Source organism: Carassius gibelio, chromosome A14, assembly GCF_023724105.1.
Source record: "Carassius gibelio isolate Cgi1373 ecotype wild population from Czech Republic chromosome A14, carGib1.2-hapl.c, whole genome shotgun sequence".
Classification (NCBI taxonomy): Eukaryota; Metazoa; Chordata; class Actinopteri; order Cypriniformes; family Cyprinidae; genus Carassius; species Carassius gibelio.
Window position 1 is genome coordinate 22,284,957 of NC_068384.1, and position 21,815 is coordinate 22,306,771.

Consider the following 21,815-nt stretch of genomic DNA (forward strand, 5'->3'; position numbering starts at 1 on the left):
AGTACTTCCTGTCTGCGATTGAGCTCATCCCTACCCTCCACATAACAGAATGAACCGACCAACAAGGAACTCAGCAGACAGGAGGGCCTCCGAGCTTCAACGTCAATTGGAGTTCCGCCAGCAATGCTGGTTGTCGTCCCCCACTGTAAAGAGGAGTGTCACCCTCCCAGTGTCTTCCCAGGGTGAGTGGATTCTGAAGAACTATGCCCGGCTATAGCAGAGTTTCTCCCAGGAGGGCCGCAGGTTTCCCCCTCAAGGTCCCCACCATCTGCCCAGCTGCCAGTGATCCCAGAAGGTTGTCTCCTGGCCGTTACAACACTGGGGGATCAGGCAAATCCCTCCCCGATTCCTGAGACGCCTCCCACACCCATCAGTCTCCCCAAGAAGCGAGGGAGACGGTTCTCGTGGGAGTCTGCTTTGGAGTCCTCAGCGATGGAGTCAGCCCTGCCTGAGACCGAACTTCCTCAACCAGTCTCAGACCCAGCTGTGACCTCTGCACCGCGGCCAAGGAGAAAGAGGAGGAAGAAGGGGTCTTCTGGTCCTGCGTCTCTGTCTCCTCCTGAGTCGGCGATGCCTCCCGAACCAGCCGCGGTGATCGCTGATCCTGAGCCAGCAGCAGTGAGCGCTGATGTGCCCGAGCCAGCAGCAGTGGGCGCTGACGTCCCCGAGCCAGCAGCAGTGAGCGCTGGCGTCCCCGAGCCAGCAGCAGTGAACCTTGACCCCGAACCGGCGACTGTGAGAACTGTATCCAAGTCCGCAGTCGTGAGGGCTGAGGAGAGAGCCGTGGCCGACTCTGCAGCAGAAGCGCTGTTGCAATCTGTCTCGGCTCGTAAAGAGATGCCTGTTGTCCTTGCTGCCAAGACACTGTCTGATTATTTGTCACGTCTTGTTCAGATCTTAGAAGTCCCTGCCAGTCCTGTCTTGTCCCCAGACCCTGTCCCCAGAGATCCCGAGCCAGCTGCAGTGAGTGCTGATCCCGAGCCAGCCGCAGTGAGCGGCTTGAACTTTCTTGTCCCGCCTCCTCCCCTTCCTTGTTTTTTTTTTTTTATTTGTCACCCTAACCCTGTCATAGTGTTTTCATGTTTACCTTTATTGTAATTTGTCATGTTTTGTTGGTTGGTGTCTGTGTCCCAGTCTGTCATGTCAGTCATGTCCCGTGTTTGATGTTCCCTTGAGGAGCGTCTGGGGTTCTGTCATGATTCTGCCCTCGTGTCCTTGATTTTTCCCTAGTCTTGAGGCAGGATCATGACAGACCCGTGTTTTGTGTACAAGCACATGGCCTTGTCTTTGGGCCATGTGCTTGTGTTGTCTCGTTCCCTTGCCCCGCCCCCCTTGTTATCCTAGTTGTCGTGATTGCCTTACCTGTGCCACCTGTTGTGTCTTGATTAGTTTTCCTATTTATATCCCCTAGTGTGCTCTGTCTTTTGTCAGTTCATTGTTTCTACATATGTGTTCCTTCATGTTAGCTTGTGAGATATTGTATCATTGTCACCCCTTGAAGAAGTCATTGTATTACCCGTGAGTGTTTATTTGTATTTAGTGTTCTAGGGTTTAGAGTCTTTGTTTATCATGTCTACCCAGTCTTGTTAAGTTATATAGCCTCTGCCCTAGTCGTTGTTTTCCCCCTCGTGGGTTTTGTTTTCCCCTTTTTGTATTTAATAAACCATTGTGTTGTACTTCCTGTCTGCGACTGAGTTCATCCCTACCCTCCACATAACAATAGATTTTCAGTATTTGAATGAGCTCCTTTAACATTATAATCGTCTACGTCCGCTACGTTCTCAAAACTCAGGCAATTTGATAATACCTAGAATATCGAAATAAACTGCGGGTGGCAGATACTTTTCCTATTTGGCGCCTAAACTCTGGAATAACCTACCTAACATTGTTCGGGAGGCAGACACTCTTGCAGTTTAAATCTAGATTAAAGACCCATCTCTTTAACCTGGCTTAAAGAGATGATAATTAGGTAAACTGGAACCGGAAACACTTCCCATAACACCCTATGTACTTGCTACATCATAAGAAGAATGGCATCTACGCTTATATTTGTCCATTTCTCTCTTATTCTGAGGTCACCATAGCCACCAGATCCAGTCTGTAACCAGATCAGAGGGTCACTGCAGTCGCCCGGATCCAGTACGTATCCAGACATGATGGTGGATCAGCACCTAGAAAGGACCTCTACTGCCCCGAAAGACAGCGGAGACCAGGACAACTAGAGCCCCAGATACAGATCCCCTGTAAAGACCTTGTCTCAGAGGACCACCAGGACAAGACCACAGGAAACAGATGATTCTTCTGCACAATCTGACTTAGCTGCAGCCCGAAATTAAACTACTGGTTTCGTCTGGTCAGAGGAGAACTGGCCCCAAAACTGAGCCTGTTTTCTCCCAAGCTTTTTTTCTCCATTCTGTCAGCAATGGAGTTTCGTTTCCTTGCCACTGTCGCCTCTGGCTCGCTTAGTTGGGGTCACTTCATCTACAGCGATATCGTTGACTTGATTGCAAATAAATGCACAGACACTATTTAACTGAGCAGAGATTACATCACTGAATTCAATGATGTACTGCCTTTAACTATCATTTTGCATTATTGACACACTGTTTTCCTAATGAATGTTGTTCAGTTGCTTTGACGCAATGCATTTTGTTTAAAGCGCTATATAAATAAAGGTAACTTGACTTGACTTGGTGGGCAACGTCAGAGCCTTTAGAGATAATGCAGAACCGGGCGACAGATAGCCTGCAGGGGCGCTCTATAAACCCGATTTCCCAGCCCCATCACGTTGAAATAGTATAGTGAATAGGGGCTGAAGAGGCGGGTCGAGTATGGATGGTTCCAGGATTTCGCGATTTCATCATGGAGATCAGGAAAAAACGGAAGGCTCCGATGTGGAGGTGGTTGCCTCGGCTGCAGAAAGCGTTCATCTAGCTTGCTTTTCTGCAGCTCAGAATGTCCCAACTACGTGAGTAACCACCTCCAAAAGCTTCTCATATAGGGGCGATAGGGGTGGCAAATCCCCACTAACAGTCTCCTTCACCCTGTGGGGAATGAACCGACGAACGTGCTTCCGAACCCAGGGAATCCACCTGCGAACCCCATGAGTGCAGCAGCCATTCTGCCTTGGCAAAAGCGGGGCCAGCACTGCGGGGAACGCTGGTGAAGACTCCCTCCTCGAAGAGAACCCTCCGGGATTGAAGCGTCTGCATTGGCAGTCTTTCACAATGCGGACAGTCGGCCCCCTCGAGAGCTGACTCAGCGTGCTTCGATCCCAGGCAAGCAACGCACAGACTGTGTGTATCCCCACCCGTGATGTAACGAGGGCAGGGAGGAACACACAATCTATAAAATGGCTTGGAATCGCCCCTCACATGCTTGATCTTAGCCTTAACTTTAGACATATAGACTTTTGACATGCACACACAGAGCGCTTGCTGACAGACAGGCACATTCTTTTATAGCTTCCTGGTTGCTACGTAACCCCTCCCATGACGTCACGCCCTTCCATTGGACAGATTGCAGACGATATTCAGAGTCGGTCTCGTTAGGGACGTTCCCCATAGCGTTCGTCGCAGCTCGAGTTTCTGAAAAGGAAAAATCTTTGGTCTTTACTAAGACTTAAAATGTTGACAACTTTAAGAATGTGTGCATAAACAACAGTAAGTATTTTTATGTAAACTTTATACAGGCACATTATTGCTTAGCTAGCATCAAATATACTTATATGTGTGTGTGTGGAGGGGGGGGTTGTCAAGGGGGGGGGGGGTCTATCGATCCACACATTTATCAATCAATCACCTTTATTTATATAGTGCTTTAAACAAAATACATTGCGCCAAAGCACTGAACAACATGACAACATTTTGTTTAACAACATTTATGTATGTATATATGTATGTATGTATGTATGTATCTGTGGCATGCATGCATACATTCGCGTACACACACACACACACACACAAATACATACATATATACATACATTTGTGGATAGATAGATAAATAGAGAGACAGACAGACAGATAGAGGGCACAAGTCTTACAACATAAAATCAATTATGAATCAATGTGCAATATTTTTTATACCTTGCCCTCCCACACATAACACTCATCTCACACACTCAGACACACACACTTCATCCCTCTTACACATATGTACTTACCTGCCCACCCCCCCCCACCACCACCACGCACGCATGCACACACACACACACAAAACACTCTCATACATATGACATCTTTAATAATATACCCTGATCACAGTACCCATGCACAGTAACTTGGTTGGGCAACTGCATCATTTCACTTTTTTCATCATGTCTTGCTGGATAACCGTGTGTATATCACAAATTACCTTTGTATTCTTCTATATTTACGGAAAGATCACATAATGTTTGTTTGTCATGCTTTACAGCATTCTCCACATTTTCAGTCAAAGCCTGATGCAGGGCAGTTCTCCCAGGTTAAGAGGTCCTTGCTGCAGTTTCACCAGTAAAGAAAATTACTTTTTACAATTCATGTGAAGGACCACATAAGCCATGCAGTGGTGCATGGAGGTATGGGGAGAGCATTTCTAGATACTGATTGATTTTTGTGGTTTAAAATCATAAATATGTTTATGTAGAATGATGAAGTAAATAATTTTTTGTGGACACATAACCCCAATAATTATGTATTCTCTATTTTTAACCAGGAACGTTTGTAAGGGACATTGGTCCAGTGTGGTACAGAGTCATTGTGGGTTATTGTGTGGGGAGGTGACTGGGCCTGTCTTTCTCCAGATGGACAGTAAAAATCAACAGAATGCCATCAAAGACAACCTGGAGGGAGGATATAATAAAGCAAGGAATCTCTCTGTGTAGTCTATGTATGTATGTATGTGTGTGTACTGCATGTCAAGAATTGTTTATCTGATAATTTAGCTGCTCAGTCTTTATAATATATGGAGCATACCTTTTGTAAACACAACCAGTCAAACGTTTTTGAACAGAAAATAAATTTCTTCTGCTCATCAAGCCTGTATATATTTAATAGTTTATTTTAATTGTAATTGTTATTTTGGATGTTAGCGATGATAGATGCTCCTTTTTTTATTTTATCCCCTGCCCTTGAGAAAGTCTCTGAATATCCCTGCATACCCCGGCTTGATTTTAATAACTTTAATGTACTTGAACTGTGCACCAAGCACTAGGAAAATACATTTATCAGATCGGGACTCTTTATCGACAGATACTCAATATTCAAAGACTTGTCAGATAGGGGGCAAAAAAAAAAAAAAACTGATCGGGAAATTCCTAAACATTGTACACATCTCCTTACTATTTAGTATGATTGCTGTAGATTCAATGTGGTGCACTACCATCAAAACCATCAATGATAGAGATAATAATAGGTGCACAAACACACACAAACAAAAGAACAAAAGACACAAACACCTGGGCTTTCTAATGTCATCAGTGAGGCTGGCTTCCAATGCAAAACTACAATATAAAATGCAAATAGTGCGGTTATGGAAAACGTGCAGCTGGCTGAAGCTGATGATAGGAAAAGTGCCCTTTGAATGCTTATCAGCTATAATTAGATTAAACAGTGCATCAACAACTTGGACGTTGAGGTGCACAACCTGCTTAGTGAACAGCCTCTTTTGTTTGACTAGTCCACTAGATTGGTGGAATGCCAAAAGATTTCCCAGAAAGTCTTGGCTGGAAAAGGTGTTCTTATGCATATCAGAAACATCCATCAGAGCTCATCCAAGGCTCACAGAATGTACCTCGGTACTGTTTTGAAGAAGAAAAAAAAAAGAGAATAATATCAATGATCGAGTATGTACCAAAACACTGATCCCTATCATGGTAACTCTTAATTTTCTATTTTTACATTTTTAATAAAACATCAACATTGACTAGAGCTAAACTGCTGTTGGTTCTCAGTAAGAACTTTTATAGACATACAAAATACATAATAAAGTTAGACTGTGTTGTAGTATAGTTGGGTGTCGACTCACAGGTGTCAGTGCAGAAACTGATTCATTAAGTGGCTAAATATATTGTCACCATTAGTTGCGTTGTTGTGTATACAGTATTTAATCTTTATATGTTTGTATATTGCTGTGGAGATTTGTGTATATGTTTTAAGAGTGTAAAAGTGATTGACTGAATGGTGCATCTTTAGAATATATTAAGATAATAAAATAATAATAACATTTGGTACGTACCAAGTCGCTTCAAGCTTGCAACTGCAGTGCCATGAGCAAACCCTTCAATAGTGTGCAGATTGAGGATACCCTGTGTGGTTATAGTGTGTATATTTGTTTTCCATCTTTACTTTTTTCTAGTTTCTTGTTTCTTTGTTACTGTGTTTTTTCTTACATTGTACATAATTTGGAAAAGTAACCAAAACAAATTCCTTGTGTGTGGAAAAGTACTTTATAATAAAGCTCCTTCTGATTCTGATTCTGAATTTCACACCATCACTCAATGACATTGGGATATATTTTCAGTGCTAATAATAAATTACAAGTTGCACAACAGTGCTATTGTGGGTAGAGTCATATTTTTTCCTTCCCACAAATGAACACTCACATTACTCTGAGCTGATTCCGAATATTCACTTGACATCAGGACACACAGTCATACATAGGTCATACATCAGGAATGAATGAATAGCACTCTTCCACCCTCAATACCCATGGCTGAGGTGCCCTTGAGCAAGGCACTGAACCCCCATGCTCTGGGTGTGTGTGTGTGTGTCTATATATATATATATATATATATATATATATATATATACACACACGTGTCTACAAACACACAGACATAAACACAAATACACAATTACTGAACAATGTCATTTATATCTGATTCAGGAATCAGGCACAGTACCAGGTCGCCTGTCTGCACTTCTTACATTTCTGTTGCTCTCCATCTCCCTCTGGACAGAAATTAATGGCACAACAGAACAAGCAAGAGAGATCTCTGAATTATATTTGACTATGATCTTGACTGACCTCTGAGTGGCTGAACATTGTACCTCTTGCATACAGAGTTGTTGGTTTCGGCACATTCATTTGATGAACAGGAAATCAAAGACAAACCTAGTGATGGTTTTTATACCAATGAAGGTGAAGGACAGTTCATATGCCCATGCATCATTTTTTGATACTACTGTAGCAAGTACGTGTAACATCTTTGAAACTACACAAACTGGCAATAGAAAATATATTCTAAAACATCTTCACTTACAGTAAATAGTCCTGGTACTGCTCTTTTGCTTTAATCCCTGGGATTTTGATAGTTAATGGCTAAAGGGAAGTTTGGAAATGTAAACTGATATTTCCTACACCAAAGGGAATTTCAGGGAACTGGAATTCATGAACTCCTTGAGAAAATGATCTGAGTGGGTCACAAAAATATATTCTGGCCATCTCGAGTAAAATTCAGCTAACATGAAAGTTTACAGTGCCATATCTTGTACTGAACAAATGAACAACCAACGTCAGTCACAGGAACATTCCAGCACTTAATGCACAGAGCATACAGCACAATCTGAACAACAGCTGTAACAATGCTTAAATGTTTCTATAATAACTATTGCAATAATTTGAAATATATATACATATACAACTCAATTCATTTACTTATGGCAAGTAGTGCTGGAATGATCCAATTCAGAACATACATATCATAAACTGAGTCTGAACTCTGTCTGTCTAAAACTTACTGTTACGACCCTACTTTAGCTCTTAACAATCTAGGGATTGAGAAGGGGGATATTAAACCAGTTCGGGCACCTGTATCACTTGAATGAAATGAAAATGAAAAAAACCGAGAGACATGAGAGTCACATAAAGTTAATTTAATAAATGTAAAATAACCAGAAGTGGACTGGTACACAAAGCCTTAGCATTTTCAAAGGCCACCTGACACTCTTCAGAACACACAAAAGTCTGCTTGGGGCTGAGGAGATTACTAAGAGGAGTCACTACCATGGCAAAATTCTTACAAAAACATCGGTAGTAACCAATCATACCCAAACATCGTCTTAACTCTCGCCGTGTAACAGGTACAGGAAACATAGTAATAGCCACCACTTTTTCTTCTACCGGCTTTACTTGCCCATTTCCTACCTGCTTTCCTAAATAGGTCACAGTGGCTTGACCAAATACACACTTAGCGAGGTTAAGTGTTAAAGATGCATGTTTTAAACGTTCAAACACCATACGACACAATGACAAATGCTCTTCCCAGTCATTAGAAAAGATCACCAGGGCCCGGTTTTTCAAAAGGTTTAATCCGGATAAAATTGATCCGGATTTAGTAATCCTTTTTTTGCGATCCTTGATCACGTAATCCATCTTACTTTTGGAGCCAGTTTTTTAAAGCAACATCGGATTGGATCAATCTGATCCAGATAGGAACTTTTCAGGATCACCAAATCTGGATAACCAGTGCTCAAACAGGATAGGAAATCACAATGTCGAACTATAGATATGTAAAGAGCAACAAGCCAGTGTGGGGTCAATATAAATTATTTTTTATTTGAAATGAAATCCCTCAAATTAAAAAAAAAACTAAAAACAAGCAAAACCCCACCCCATCCTCTTTCAGCAGTGCGCTCATCTGAGACCTACAACACAAACACTGTACATTGAGGATATTTATAACAAGTATCAAGTACAAATGTTTAAAAAAAAAATAAAAAAAAAGACTTCATGTAAAAAAATATTTTCGATTGTGATGAATATATATATCAATTAGTGACAGAATAAAATGTATTGTTTTTGGTCAATTTTGACAGCTGTTTGGGGGATTATTTTATGAGGCCAATCTCTTTCTACTTTGATGTAGGCCTATAGTGAAAGGCTGAATACGTTAAAGCATACCTAATCACTGTAGCCTGACGGATGAACAAATAAAATTTAAACCTTATGAATAAATAGGATATCTTGTAAGATACTGCATGATCCAAATATAGTATTATTTGATACATTTTTAAAGTTCATTACATTTCTGCCATGAAATCCACGCTGAATCCACCCTTCTGATGGGATCAGTTTAATCCAGATTTTTTGGATCAAAGTGATCCAAATCCTACAAAAAAGTTCTAAAAAAACCCAAACTAAAGGTTTGATCCGGATCAAAACCGAGATTGGATTACGTGATCTAATCCGATTATGTAATCAATTTTTTCTTTTGAAAAACACATTTTCAAGATTTGATCCAATCCATTATCCAAAATCCTACTGGATTACTTTTGAAAAACCGGGCCCAGGTCATCCAAATATGCTTTACAGTTTGGTACCCCAGTGACGACGATTTGAATAAATCGCTGGAATGTAGCAGGGGCATTTCATAACCCGAATGCCATAATCTGATATTGTAAAAAGCAATCCGGAGTTACAAATGCAGATATGTCGGATGCCTGTGGGGTTAATGGAACCTGCCAATAGCCTTTAAGTAAGTCAAGTTTGCTAACAAACCTGACAGAACCAATACTGTCGACACAATCCTCCATTCTAGGGACCGGATAACAATCAGGCATGGTGACCGCATTGACCTTTCGGTAATCCATACAAAAACGAAAATAACCATCAGGTTTCTTAAAGAGAAGACATGGGGAGTTCCATGGACTATAACTATGGCGAGCTAAATCATTCTCTAACAAATAGTCAGTTTCTGTCTTCATAGCAGTGCTCTTAATTCCGTTAACTCTATAAGGATGTTGTTTTATCAGTTTCTCACCTCGAACATCAATATCATGCTGTAACACCCTAGTCTGGGAGGGGACATCAGAAAATAGAATGGGAAATGATGTGATGAGAGCTACCACATCATGTCTTTGCTCATCAGGTAGAGAGGATAACTGAGAAGTCAGATTGGATAGAATAACGGAGTTATCCAGCTTACTACACTGTTGAGGAGTATTTCTCACCACCAATCCATCCTCATCAGCATTCATGTCATCTTCTACAACAGACAAAGCTTTTGACGTTATCAATACACCCGCATTGTCAGTGACCTGCTTAACAGATTCACATACATCAGGATAATGGTGTGCTTTAAGCATATTAATGTGACAAACACGCCTTGCGGGAGTGCATATAACATAATCCGTATCACTTAGTTTCCTAACTATGTTATACGGACCGGTAAATCTAGCAGACAATGCAGACCCTGGTATTAGTAATAATACCACCACCTTGTCATCAGGCTGAAAAGACCGTGCAACAGTGTGTCTGTCAAAGCAATCCTTCATCTCTGACAGTGCATTTTTCAGGAACTTACATGCAAGATCACATGCACTATGCAGTTTCTCTCGAAATTGACTAACGTAATCGAGGACGTTCGTTCGTTTCTCTGTTTTACTCTCAATCATCTGTTCTTTTAAAACCTTTAATGGTCCCTGAAGAGTATGTCCAAAAACCATCTCGACTAAAACCGAGCGATTCCTGCATGCTCTCCCATACAGCAAACAATACTAAGGGAATTCCTTCATCCCAATCTCTACTTTTGTCCATACAGAATTTTTGAAGCATGGATTTTAAGGTCTGAAGAAACCTTTCGATTGCACTTTGGCTCTCTGGGTGGTACGTACTAGAAACCCGATGTTCAATAGACAAAGACTTTAGTGTTTGGGTAAAAACTCGCAACAAAAAATTGTACCTTGTTCTGTTTGGACAACTTTGGGAAGTCCAAAGGAAGCAAAAGGACTTAGTCAAAACTTTCAGAATAACAGAAGCCGTAATCTTCCGCAATGCAATAGCTTCAGGAAATCTGGTCGCTCTACACATTATCGTACATAGATATTGATTACCTGCTTTCATTTTCGATCATGGTCTGACACAGTCAACAAGTACCTCTTCAAATGCTTCTCCTATAACCAGGATAGGAGACAGTGGAGCGGGTGGGATAACCTGATTCGGCTTTCCTGCAATTTGAAAAGTACGACACATACGACAAAATTTTGCAACATCCCACTTCAACCCAGGCCAAAAAAAATGCTGAAGAATATGCTGGTAAGTTTTCGTTACCCCCAAATGTCCAGAGAGCAAATGTTCATGCACCACACACAATACATGAGAACAATATTTATTTGGAACTACCACGTTCCAGTCCAAATCCTCCTCAACCTTAGAACACCACTTCTGCATAAGTAAACCATTGTCTATGAAGTATGCAGTATTTTTTTTTCTTCGCAGCCTCGGAGCTAATCACAGCTGATCAACATTTACTCAAAGAGGGATCATCGTTCTGTGCAATAACGATCTGAGAACGAGTAATAGGCAGATCTAACAAACTAAAACTTTTAAGTAAATTATCTGAATTTTTCACCACTTATCTTAGTTCCACAGGGTTTCCCATCATCCGCTAATGCACATCCCATCAGTGAGTCAGCCAAATCAACATCGTCCACTGTTTTACCTGACTGAGCAAAAGTTACTGTACAAGCAGAAAACACTTCAGGGTGCAAATTAACCACATCAACAATTGGACAAACCTGCCGAACATCAGTCACCTCTGGAGCTGGCAAAACTTTGCCTCCGTTCAAATTGTTTCCTAAGATGAGTGTAATTCCTTTTACAGGGAGTGAAGAACGAATTCCAACTCGCACGACACCTGAAACTAGTGTACACTGTAAATGAACACTATGCAAAGGTACAGATACTACCTGCATTTCTATCCCACAAATCAAATTGTTTGAGCCACAATATGATTAATCCGAGAATTGTAAAACATCAGACAGCATAATTGACTGCATAATCCCTGTATCTCAGAGAATGCAGATTTCTCTCCAATCCTCTTCCTTTCCAGATAACGAAACAAATCCTGGCATAACAAGAGGTTTGTAATTTGTGTCACAAACATCAGTATTCAGACAGTAGTAAAGTCTTCACTAATGCAACACTCTTCGGGTTCTTAGACTGATGCTTACGTATAAGCACCGGGCAATCAGCAATCAAATGTCCGGGTTTATGGCAATAAAAGCAATCCCTTAGCTCTTTTGATTTCAGCATACCAGACTTCTCCCGAACACCCTGAGTTTGAGACAGGCTACCAGTCACGCTCTTTTCAGTGCACTTCACAAAAAAAAGACACCCTTATGAGTGAGCATGAACTCATCTGCTAAAACAGCAGCTTGCGACAATGGACTAACCTTCTGTTCATTCAAATATACAACCACAAGTTCGGATAAAAATCCTTTAAATTTCTCAAGCAGAACTAATTCTCTTAAGGAATTAAGATCAGTTTTAGTTGCACTACACCATTTATCAAACAGAAGTGCCTTCTCTCTGGAGAATTCAACAAAGGTTTGAGAATAATTCTTCTTATGGCCTCTAAACTTCTGCCGATATACTTCTGGAACTCGTAGGCACGTATAATTGGTATTTTAACAGCATCATAGTTCAAACTTTCTTCTAAGGAAAGGGTACAGAAAACTTCCAATGCTTTACCACATAAGCGACATTGCAATAACAAAGCCCAACATTCTTTTGGCCACTGAAAAGACATAGCAATGCGCTTAAAGGCACTAAAGTATGAATCTACCTCAGTCTCATGAAAATGTGGCACTAGGGTAATATTTTTACCAACATCGAATGACTCTGTTGTTACGGATGAAGCAGATATCGGGGCAACAGTAGAAGTAGGCACTACAATGCGAGAACGGTCAACAGTGGCAGCAGGACTAACTCGAGGGAGATCTGGTAGCACAACGGACCCTCCCACAATTCGCATTACATCAAGCTCCAGCTGTCAAATTTTTACCTGCGTCTCCGCCTCGATTTTAAATTTACGAATTTGTAACCGCAAATTCATCTCCACCTGACGAGCTGCACCTTCTCCTTTGAGTCAAGTTGCAAACGGGCCACACGGACCTTAAGTTTCATTTCCTCTTTTGAGCAAACAGACATAGGGGAGAATGGTTCAAATGGAGGCATCCCCTCTCTAGCCTCAGCCTCTGCCATAGGCGTTAGCTCCTCTTCACTCACATTCTCACTCCTACCAAAAGTATCCACCTCCCCACTGTCCCCAACTGTAGCATTCTCCGGCAACACAAGCACATTCAACTCCACTAATCGATTATATACCACAGACTTAATCTCTTTCTTAAGTGCATTTTTATTTACTGAAATCTGAAAATTACTTGCTATCATCACCAAGTCATCCTTCCTACAACTAATTCTTCTAGCGAGGGACTTTCAAGAAACCTTTCCAAACTAAACATAACCATCTTTATGACGCTGTACAGCCACACATACAAATTCTCAATACACCCAGTGATACAAGAGACGATGTCATGAACTGGTTCCTTATTAATTCAGTTGGATCCCGGATGAGCCCCCATTATGTTACAACCCTTCTTTAGCTCTTAACAATCTAGGGATTGAGAAGGGGAACATTAAACCAGTTCGGGCACCTGTCAACCATCACTTGAATGAAATGAGAAAACCGAGAGACATGAGAGTCACATAAAGTTAATTTAATAAAGGAGCTTAACGTGAACCATAATGTCAAAGAACCGACGAAACACAAGAGAATCACAAGGGCTGCATAATCAGAGCAAACCAATGAACTAATGAGTAACCATGGAAAAAACAGGAGGTGAACGAGCAACAAAGGAAACACAGAACTACAAAATAAGAGACCATGACAGTGACACAGAAAACACAGGCAGGGATCATGAAACATTAATGCATTACTGTGACTGCACTTTTATCTGTTTGTTTTATGCTGTTGAGAAATGGTTAGGTTTAAGTTAGTGTTTAAACATGTTTATGAAAGTAAAAAGATATAAATCTTATTTTAGCCATATATTTATTAGCCAGTTATAAAGATAAGAGACACACAAGGCAAGCAATAGGCTTTAGTCAGGGTAAGGCATTGTTTAATTTTTGACAGAAATGAAAATGAGGCTGTGAGGGACAGAAGTACAGAACATTCCATGGAATGTACCGTAGTTAACAACATAGCGACTGTTCTTTTAAAAAACATCAAAAGAAAAAAGAAAAGAAAAAAAAAAACTTTCATAAAACAGTTTTGAAAGTTGTTGTGAAAATGGCATGATTTTACAAAAAGCCTAAGGATGTATTTGATACTTTAGAAAATAGAATGTACTCAAGGACGATGTCAGTTATATGATAAGCATGGGGGGGGGGCAATTCAGTATGTTTAGTACTGTTATTGGTTTCATCAAAAGTTTTGTTTTTTGTTTTTTTTTCCTCCACCATCTAAACATCTTACATAGCTGTTTAATCATGCTGTAAGACACTCCAGCACAATTTTCTGTAAAGCTACCTTGAAACAAATCGACTTGTCTTGGATTACCAGCTAGAGAAACTCTCGTACATGAATAGGCCATTATGTTAGTGAGATTGCTCGTCTTATCTGTGTTGTAAATAACCACGTCCGAGGCTTCTTCTTGCTGACCAGCTTGTATCTTCTGTGAGTATGTACAGTTCCCTTTTTTATCAGGGCAATCCATGGCTGGTGTTTTCGGGGAAGAAGTGTTCCTCGAGCACGCCAAAGGATCTGAATTTGGAAGCACTAGCAGCCCAGAAGCTGAATCCATAGCAGATATAGCAAACTGTCATCACTCAATGGCTGGATGTCTAAGTGGTGCCCGCAGAATAACATAAGTTTCATAGACAACTGGATGAGTTTTTGGGGCAGACCTGACCTGTTGAAAAGAGATGGTCTTCATCCCTCCTGGGGTGGCGCTGCTCTTCTTTCTAGAAATATGTCACATAGTCTTAATGTTTATACTTGACTAACTGGGGGCCAGGTCAGGAAGCAGACAGACTGGCTAAACCAACCGTTTGCTAGCTCAGCACATAGAGACTCTTTCACCTAGATATCATATCATAGAGACTGTCTAATATGATCACTGATAAAAATCTAGATGTGCTCTGTTTGACAGAAACCTGGCAAAACCTGATGATTACATAATTTTAAATGAGTCCACCCCCCACGAGTACTGTTATAAACATGAGCATATAACATAACATATAGCATTATCCATAGAAATAAATGTTAATGATAAATCCCTGTGATGTTTGTACTGGCTACTGTATACAGGCCAGCAGGACACCATACAGACTTTATTAAAGAGTTTGCTGTTTGCAGTTATTTCTGGCTGCAGATCAAGATTAAATTGTTAGTGATTTTAATATCCATGTTGCTAATAAAAAAGATGCATTGGGATCAGCATTTATAGACATTCTGAACTCTATTGGTGTTAGACAACATGTTTCAGGACCTACTCATTGTCGAAATCATACTCTAGATTTAATACTGTCACATGGAATTGATGTTGATGGTGTTGAAATTATGCAGCCAAGCGATGATATCTCAGATCATTATCTAGTCTTGTGTAAACTTCATATTGCTAAAACTGCAAATTCTACTTCTTGTTACAAGTATGGAAGAACCATCACTTCTACCACAAAAGACTGCTTTGTAACTAATCGTCCTGATTTATCTCAAATCCTTAGCACATCCAAAAACTCAGAACAACTTAATGATGTAACAGAAACTATGGACTCTCTCTTTTCTAGCATTTTATATGTGATTGCTCTTTTACACTTAAGGAGGATTAAGGAAAACAGTCTGACACTGTGGTGTAATGAGCACACTCTGTCTAAGACTTGATGGCTGCTCTGTCAATTCTTCGTCATCAGTTAGGAACCTAGGTGTGCTATTTGATAACAATCTTACATTTGAAAGACACATTTCTAGCATTTGTAGAACTGCATTTTTCCATCTCAAAAATATATCTAAATTATGACCTATGCTCTCAATGTCAAATGCAGAAAAGTTAACTCATGCGTTCATGACCTCAAGGTTAGACTATTGTAATGCTTTATTTGGTGGTTGTTCTGCACACTTAGTAAACAAACTACAGCTAGTCCAAAATGCAGCAGCTAGAATTCTTACTAGAACCAGGAAGTATGGCCATATTAGCCCGGTACTGTCAACTGTGCACGGTGTTGAAATCGTATAGATTTTAAAATCTTTCTTATTACTTATAAAGCCCTCAGTATTTTGCCCCTCAGTATTTGAACAAGCTATTATTGCACAATAGTCCTCTACGTCCGCTACGTTCTCAAAACTCTGGCAATTTGATAATACCGTGAATATCAAAATCAACTGCAGGTGGCAGATCCTTTTCCTACTTAGCTCCCAAACTTTGGAATAACTTACCTAACATTGTTCGGGAGGTGGACACACTTTTGCAGTTTAAATCTAGATTAAAGACCCATTTCTATAACTTGGCTTATACATAACACACTAAATCATTTCTAATATTCAAATCCGTTGGAGAATTTTTAGGCTGCATTAATTAGGTAAACTGGGAACACTTCCCATAACACCCAATGTACTTGCTACATCATTAGAAGAATGGCATCTACGCTAATATTAGTCTGTTTCTCTCTTGTTCCGAGGTCACCGTAGCCACCAGATCCAGTCTGTGTCCAGATCAGAGGGTCACTGCAGTCACCCGGATCCAGTACGTATCCAGACCAGATGGTGGATCAGCACCTAGAAAGGACCTCACAGCCCTGAAAGACAGCGGAGACCAGGACAACTAGAGCCCCAGATACAGACCCCCTGTAAAGACCTTGTCTCAGAGGAGCACCAGGACAAGACCACAGGAAACAGATGATTCTTCTGCACAATCTGACTTTGCTGCAGCCTGGTTTCGTCTGGTCAGAGGAGAACTGACCCCAACTGAGCCTGGTTTCTCCCAAGGTTTTTTTCTCCATTCTGTCACCGATGGAGTTTCGGTTCCTTGCCGCTGTCACCTCTGGCTTACTTAGTTGGGGTCACTTCATCTACAGCGGTATCGTTGACAAATAAATGCACAGACACTATTTAAACTAAACAGAGATGACATCACTGAATTCAATGATGAACTGCCTCAGTGGGGGTGAAATGCTCGTTTTCACACAATATCCTGTTAATCTTGAGTACATATAGAGTAGTACTGCATCCTTCATAAATCCAAAAAGTCTTTAGTTTTATTATATTCATAAGAGAAAGATAGTCTGTACCGATTTTTCCCAGAAAAACACGAGTGGCTGGAGGCGTGACGTGTGGGCGGAGCTAAAGAATCACGAGCGCCAGTAGGCTTTTGCGTTGAGTGCATGTGGAAACTGGGACATTACCGTGAGGGAAAACCATCATCCAAAACAAACCATGGCTAACAGTCAGATTCAGCCGTATATTTATGATCCAGAATCAGATCCAGAGGCTGAAACTGAACGAGAGCAGCAGCAGCAACGACTCGCTCCGAGCGGGGCTCGAACCCGGGTCTCCGGCATGGGAGGGGACGCACTAACAAGGAGGCAGAGATATTTGAAGCAGTTTTACTCACCGCCTGCGGTTCCAACACACAATCGTGACCCTTTTTCCTTGGGATTGTATCATCCTTAAGAAATAAACGATACGCAAATCCGTCGTCAAACTGGGCCTTGTGAACAAGCATCTTCGAAATGCAGGGAACAAACAAAAACACTTGCACAACTAGATAATATTCATTCAAACAAGATAATATTAATTTCAAAGGGTTGGGTTTTTACAGTCTCCTGAACGAAAAAAAAAAGAAATAATAATAATAAAAAAATTATATATATATATATATGTGTGTGTGTGTGTGTGTGTGTGTATATATATATATATATATATATATATATATATATATATATATATATATATATATATATATGTATATATATATATGTATATATATATACACACACACATATTATTATTATTATTATTATTATTTCCTTGCCTGAACTACATTTTTTTGTGGCTATTAATATGTTTAAATGAAAACGAAAAGAGGCAGTGTTTTTGATATCATATTTCGTTGTATTATAAATGCATACAGTGAAGATAACCAGAGTGGCCAAGGCGAGCTGACTGAAGTTACCAAGTACACTGCTGTTCCATTTGCAGGATTTCCGGACTTGTGACCTCAGTAGTTCACACTGCCGAGTTGGACTTGCAAAGTTCGAACTACCAAGGACCCAAGTCCGAACATTGTGTTCTTGGTATTGAGAAACGGCCTGTTTGTGTCTGTGTCATTCTGTTCAGGTGTGTCTAGTTTGGTCTGTGTCAGTCTCCAGCTCCAGGCTTTGTTAAAGTTTACTGGATAACATATTTGAAGTATTACATTCTAGATTTTGAAAATATAATTCATTCTACAAAGACTGAGTTGGTAATCTTTTTTAATGATGTGTTTGTGACTACTGACACTGGTTACCCCATAGTTCTTGTTCTTTTAGCTCTTAGTTCTGCTTTTGACACAGTGAACCATAACATTCATATTGCTCAAGTTACAGAAGTGTTGGTATGAGATGAAACACTTTTAATCTTATTTTAAAGACAGAATCTTCTTTGTGAAGTTTGGTGAATGTTCCTCAAGCTCAGCTATGCTTCTGGGTCTTGGTTTGATACACAGTACACAGTCTGACAATTCCTCAAAGTCAGCCATGATCACGAGTCACGTCTAGCTAGTCACTTGTTTTGTTTATGGAACCATCAACAGCGCGTCTCGTGTGCTGCACTAATCACTCCGCCCAAGTAGCCACTCCGCCCAAGTAATGTTAGCTGTGCTCCTACACCTAGTGAGAATATAGTTCCCAGTATTTATATGATTAAAAATGGTCTCTGTCTCATATAGCCTTGTTATTTGTACACACTGTGACTATACAGATCACAACATGTTAATAGGAAAATGTTTGCATTATTTTGTCACTTATTGGGATTACTATGCTACCAGTATCCATTTACATTCAGTCTTTGCGCTAAGCTAGGCTAGCGGTGGGTGGGTCAAATAACACTTATAGAACGCACAGAAATGTAAAAGGTATGTATGGACTTATCTAACTCTGGAGGATACTGTGAATAAGCTAAAGTGTTCCTTTTTAAAAAGAATCTAAAATAGGAAGAGGCAAAAGTGTGGAAAATTCCACTATTTTCTTTATTAGCAGACACCGCAACATCAGAGAGTGTACATCATAACCTGCAGACATCAACATGTCAGAATCACATGGTAAAAAAATTACAATTTGCATGAAAACATATTTAATAAGCTGCCATTTTTAACTTTTAGATTGAAATTTTTGCAAGGTACTCTGAAATATATTAGTTCTCTCAAATTTCTGCTTACAGGTTGTGACCCCCCCCCCCCCCAAACTCTTATGAATAATACACTAAAATCTAGGACACATTACTAAACAAAAAGTCAATTTCCCTCAGCCATGTTTTATGAAAACTTGATGATGCATGATTTTTCTAGCTAGACCAAATAAGTTATCAGTAACAATAAATGGCATTTAAAAATACCTTAAGTGTGGCATTCTCACAGAAACAATCACTGCAAATCTACAAGGTGCTCAGCATTTAGCTTCAGTTTGTGCTAAAAATCAATGCTGATACTTTTAAAACCACTGATAAAAATATTTCTGTTCTCTGCATTGGAGGTTGACAATGACACAACACTAGGAGTGATGAGCTGCGACGGCAGTGTTGACTCCGACTCGGCTTCCTTCGTTTCTTTTTGAGTCTGTTACCTGAGGATGGGTTGAGAGAAAGAAATCATTAAGAATTTTTATGATTTTTCCCATGTCAAAAGATATGAAGAATATCCCAATGTAACAGTGATTCAATTATTTTATTCCTTATGGTCAACAAAAAGTGAAAAGTAAAATGAGCTTATTAAAGAATTTGCGTGACTCTAGTGTTTCTGTATAAAGTCTGATAATAACACACTGCATTGTTCTTGGCCTCAGTTCTCAGAGTGGTTCTCCTCATTGGCTGTAGACTCGGAGCTCTCCTTGGCCTTCACCTTGCTCTTTTTATCCTCCTTTTTGACAGTGGCTGCTTTGTCTTTCTGCAGAGGAAGTGAATCATTGGCAGCAGTGTGTAAGAATATTTGCATGTGTAAACTCTTGATAACAGTACTTTGAATGCTGTAACAAAGAAAAAAAATGGACTCACCTAGAAAAATTAACTAACTAACACTGTTCTGATGTAAAAGTTTTATTTATGGTTTGTTAGATATCAGATTTTACCTTAGCTGTCTTTTTTGGTTTGGGTCCGGCCTTCACAGGAGCTGGTCTCTATGAATGAAAAACAACTGAGATAAAAATATACTTGATCTATGTATATATTAAGACATTGTTCCACTGATTTGAAACAAAGCCAGAAGAGACAAAATGGGAATCATAAAAAAAATATATAATAATCATGAACATTATACATTGTGAGGTGTGTATATATATATATATATATATATATATATATATATAGACTTTTAGATGGTGAATTTCAGATAATTTCTGTAACCAGTCTATTTAGCAACCTTTTTATAAACACACAAACACTTACTCACTCATTCTCTCTCTCTCTCACACACACACACACGCGCACACAATCTAAAAATGTCATTATACGTACTGTCGATAAACGAGCAGATCTCCTCTGAGGCTGAAAAAGTGACACATAAAAGTATAAAAAATGACCACAACTGTAACCAAAGGGGAACTATTTCAATAAAAAACACAAAGTTATCAAGTGTCATTTTAGCAGTTTACATATGAAAATATTTTACCTCATCCTTTGCATCCCTGTCTGTTTTCTGTGAATAAAGAAGAAAACAAAAACTGATTTCATTTGTGTGTGTTTATACATATATATAGGAGCCCAGTGGTATGTTCAAGTAAACTCAGTTGAGTTCAGTTCAACTCAACCATCCTTTATTAATAGCACAACCAACCCCTGTGTGATATGTGAGAGGAGGATCTAACAGCGCCATCTGTCGGCACATGAGCACCACTACACATATCTGCTCACGAGAACAAAGACTAAAACATATTAACACTCTTATTGTCCATGTGACCGTGTTCTCAATCAGTTAAGTCTTTAACACTGCACAGGTCATATTTCGTAGGAGTGGGTGTTTCGTGGTTGGTTTTGTGAGCGTTTCTTCGTGCACAGCATGGCTGACTAATCTAGCGATGAAAGCACAAAACAAACTTAAGCGCGCAATCACACACACTGCGCTTAACTGTACGAGATGATAAACATGCGGCGTGGATTGCAGTGTTAAATATTTTCAATGTGTGCAGATCTAGACATTGCATATGCAGTGAATAAATAAACCACACGAATATGACTCAGTTCAGAACAACGCCTCCCTGATGCAGGAGTGCGTGTGCGCGCGGGTACCTTGCTTTTAGGCATGTTGGGCTCCTAAAAGATTCTGCGAAACACGATGAGAAAAATAGCTGCTTTAGAAGAGATCTCGGAATATAGTTGCTTGGCTCACACTTAACTCAGTATTATTAAACACGGAGGAGCATCACAGCGATGGGAGTGGCTTAAGCCTGACTGATGGCTAGTTAGACCAATCAGCGCTGAGAACGAAGAGCCGGTATTTATTAGAAATGTCGACAGTTTTTTTTTGTGTTGTTTAGTCACGGGATGATTTGTTTCTGCGAGTTCTGTACTCAAGGTGGCGCCCTGCAGTCGAGTCGGGTTTTAGGGTTTGTTTTCGCAAGCCTGCAGATGACATTATTAACACACACACACACACACACAACCTGGGGCGAAGTAAAAACAATTTCAACTAGCTGCATTATCTCTGGAAACCATTAATACACAGATACACAAGTGCCACAGTTGTTTCTCGAAACTGCTTTAACCAATACTCCAGTGTGAACTGAAGGAAAAGTGTCCATTATGATAACGCTTGCATGTAATGTCGATAAATGAAACTCGATTTCTAGAGTGCATACAGTCACAC

At 40.1% G+C, this 21,815-nt stretch overlaps 1 protein-coding gene and 1 long non-coding RNA gene across 2 annotated transcripts in view; both read right to left on the bottom strand.

The window, feature by feature from the left end:
- The window catches only part of LOC128026908 (uncharacterized), a 28,541-nt gene extending 11,685 nt beyond the window's left edge, over positions 1–16,856 (bottom strand). The window contains exons 1-2 of the long non-coding RNA XR_008186560.1: positions 16,620–16,856; positions 2,172–2,251 (exon numbers count right to left, since the gene is read on the bottom strand). This is a non-coding gene — a long non-coding RNA (uncharacterized LOC128026908). The remainder of the gene's footprint in view (positions 1–2,171; positions 2,252–16,619) is intronic.
- A 2,110-nt stretch (positions 16,857–18,966) lies between these two features.
- Positions 18,967–21,413, bottom strand: LOC128026901 (non-histone chromosomal protein HMG-14A). The gene is made up of 6 exons (XM_052614173.1): positions 21,239–21,413; positions 20,622–20,648; positions 20,468–20,497; positions 20,083–20,130; positions 19,781–19,901; positions 18,967–19,581 (listed from the first exon to the last, which is right to left on the bottom strand). The coding sequence occupies exons 1-5, from the start codon at positions 21,251–21,253 to the stop codon at positions 19,797–19,799; spliced, it is 225 nt and encodes a 74-aa protein (XP_052470133.1). The 5' UTR covers positions 21,254–21,413; the 3' UTR covers positions 18,967–19,581; positions 19,781–19,796.
- Between the last annotated feature and the right edge of the window lie 402 nt (positions 21,414–21,815).

Bases quoted from the DNA above. Each gene is read 5' to 3' on its own strand.
- LOC128026901 (XM_052614173.1), bottom strand. The intron at 20,131-20,467 runs GTACGTATAATG...TTTCATTCATAG, and splicing joins GATCTGCTCGTTTATCGACA to AGACCAGCTCCTGTGAAGGC. The intron at 19,902-20,082 runs GTAAAATCTGAT...CTTCCTCTGCAG, and splicing joins AACCAAAAAAGACAGCTAAG to AAAGACAAAGCAGCCACTGT.